Genomic DNA, 2,020 nt, shown 5'->3' with positions numbered 1-2,020 from the left:
ATGTCATATGTTTGGCTTTCATGTTCAATAATTGTAAATTTCTTCATGAGTTCATCTATTTTTATAATATCTACGCATCATAACCTTTGTTTTATCCTAGATACGTGGATTCTATATGTACGTAGCATGAATGAATGATAATGGTAAGCATGATTATTGTTATATACAGGTTACAGACACACCTCAAGTAGAGAACCATGCAACGAGTACTCCAATTAGAAGAGTTGAAATTGAACAAGTGGAAGCACCATATGTAGGAATGCTTTTTGAAACAGTAGATGAAGCCAGAAAATATTACGAAGAATACGATCGGGAAGAAGGCTTTTGGATTCGAACACAATCTTCTAAAAGGACAAGATCCCGCTCAGACGAGGTGACTAGTTGCCAATTCGTTTGTGCTCATCAGGGAAAATATGTCTGGAAGAAAACCGTAAAAGAGGTGTGGAAACAAAACAATTAGACAGAGACTAGTGAAAATGATACTGAGACCGGAAACGAGGATGCTAATGGGACTGAGCATGCTGAGAAAGGTAGCGATATGAATAAAAAGAAAGTGAGTAGAAATTGTTCTACTGTGAAATGTGGGTGCAAAGCTAGTATGCAGATCATTCATGACAAGTGGTCAAACAAATGGAAGGTATCTGTTTTTAGAGACTTTCACAATCACAAAGTAGTTACTCCAGTAAGAAGAAAGAAGATGAAGTCAAATAAACATATGCCTAAAGCAGCAAGGAGTATGACAGAGATATTTCATAAAGAAAATTTGCCGATTGCAAACGTTCATTCAATCCTTGGTGGTGCTCAAATTGGTTTTAACAAAAGAGATTGTTATAATCATTTAAGAAATGTTTGTTATAGACAGCTGGATGGAGGAGATGCTCAGTCAATGCTCACTTACTTTAGAAAAAACAAGCTGAAAATCCCCGATTTTTTTATGCAATCCAATGCGATGAAGATGGAAGAGCAACTAATTTCTTTTGGGTTGACGCTCGATCACGCATGGCCTATGAATATTTTGGAGACGTGGTCACATTCGACACAACGTACAGGACAAACAAGTATGATATGCCTTTTGCGCCATTCACAGGAGTGAACCACCATTGGCAGTCGATACAGTTTGGTTGTGCACTTCTACAAGATGAGACAGAGACTAACTTTTTGTGGTTATTTGAGACATGGTTACAAGCAATGGGAGGTCGTCATCCAATTTCCATTATAACTGACCAAGATTTGGCAATGAAAGGAGCAATTGCCAAGATATTTCCAAACACTCACCATCGCTTATGCCTTTGGCATATCAAGAAGAAGTTTGTTGAGAAGTTGTCCCATGTGTACTACAAGAAATCAAAATTCAAAAAGGAGATGAAGAAATGTATTCAATTTACATACAGGACTGAAGACTTTGAAGATAAATGGAAGACTTTAATGACTGAATATGAATTAGAAGAAAATGATTGGTTAAATAATCTTTATGAGATACGTACTTCTTGGGTGCCGGTTTATCATCATGGAACCTTCTTTGCAGGAATGAATACTACTGGACGCAGTGAGGGAATTAACTCTTTTTTTGATGGGTTTGTTACATCAACGACAAATCTTAGAGAGTTTGTGGTTAGATATGATCAAGCATTGAAGAGGATTATAGAAAATGAAAGTGAGGAAGACTTTGAGTCAGAACACAAGTTTCGAATTGTGAATGATGATGAATTCCTTCTGAAAGATGCATCAAAGTTGTATACCAGAAATATTTTCAACAAATTCAAGGCACAATGGAGTCAAATTAATCACTATAAAGTTGAAGAAAGGGAACATGACAATGAATGGCACTCATACTTGGTGAAAAAAAGGCTCGGAGAACATGAGCAAGATTTTATGGTGAAGTTAGATTTGACGACTTATGAGGGTTCTTGTGAGTGCCAAAATTTTGAGTTTGTTGGAATACTTTGTAGGCACTTGTTGAAGGTATTTTCACGTTTGGATATGGAAACAATACCGGCACATTTTATTCTTCCAAGATGGA

At 36.6% G+C, this 2,020-nt stretch overlaps 1 protein-coding gene across 1 annotated transcript in view; it reads left to right on the top strand.

Annotated features, from left to right (window-relative positions):
- Nucleotides 1–999: 999 nt before the first annotated feature.
- The window catches only part of LOC101315185 (protein FAR1-RELATED SEQUENCE 5-like), a 10,293-nt gene continuing 9,272 nt past the window's right edge, over nucleotides 1,000–2,020 (top strand). Inside the window, exon 1 of the mRNA XM_004289297.1 lies at nucleotides 1,000–1,909. Within this exon, the coding sequence (XP_004289345.1) occupies nucleotides 1,000–1,909 (910 nt within the window). The remainder of the gene's footprint in view (nucleotides 1,910–2,020) is intronic.

The sequence above is a fragment of the Fragaria vesca genome, linkage group LG1 (assembly GCF_000184155.1).
Source record: "Fragaria vesca subsp. vesca linkage group LG1, FraVesHawaii_1.0, whole genome shotgun sequence".
Taxonomy (NCBI): domain Eukaryota; kingdom Viridiplantae; phylum Streptophyta; class Magnoliopsida; order Rosales; family Rosaceae; genus Fragaria; species Fragaria vesca.
This window is presented reverse-complemented; position numbering and strand designations above follow the sequence as displayed.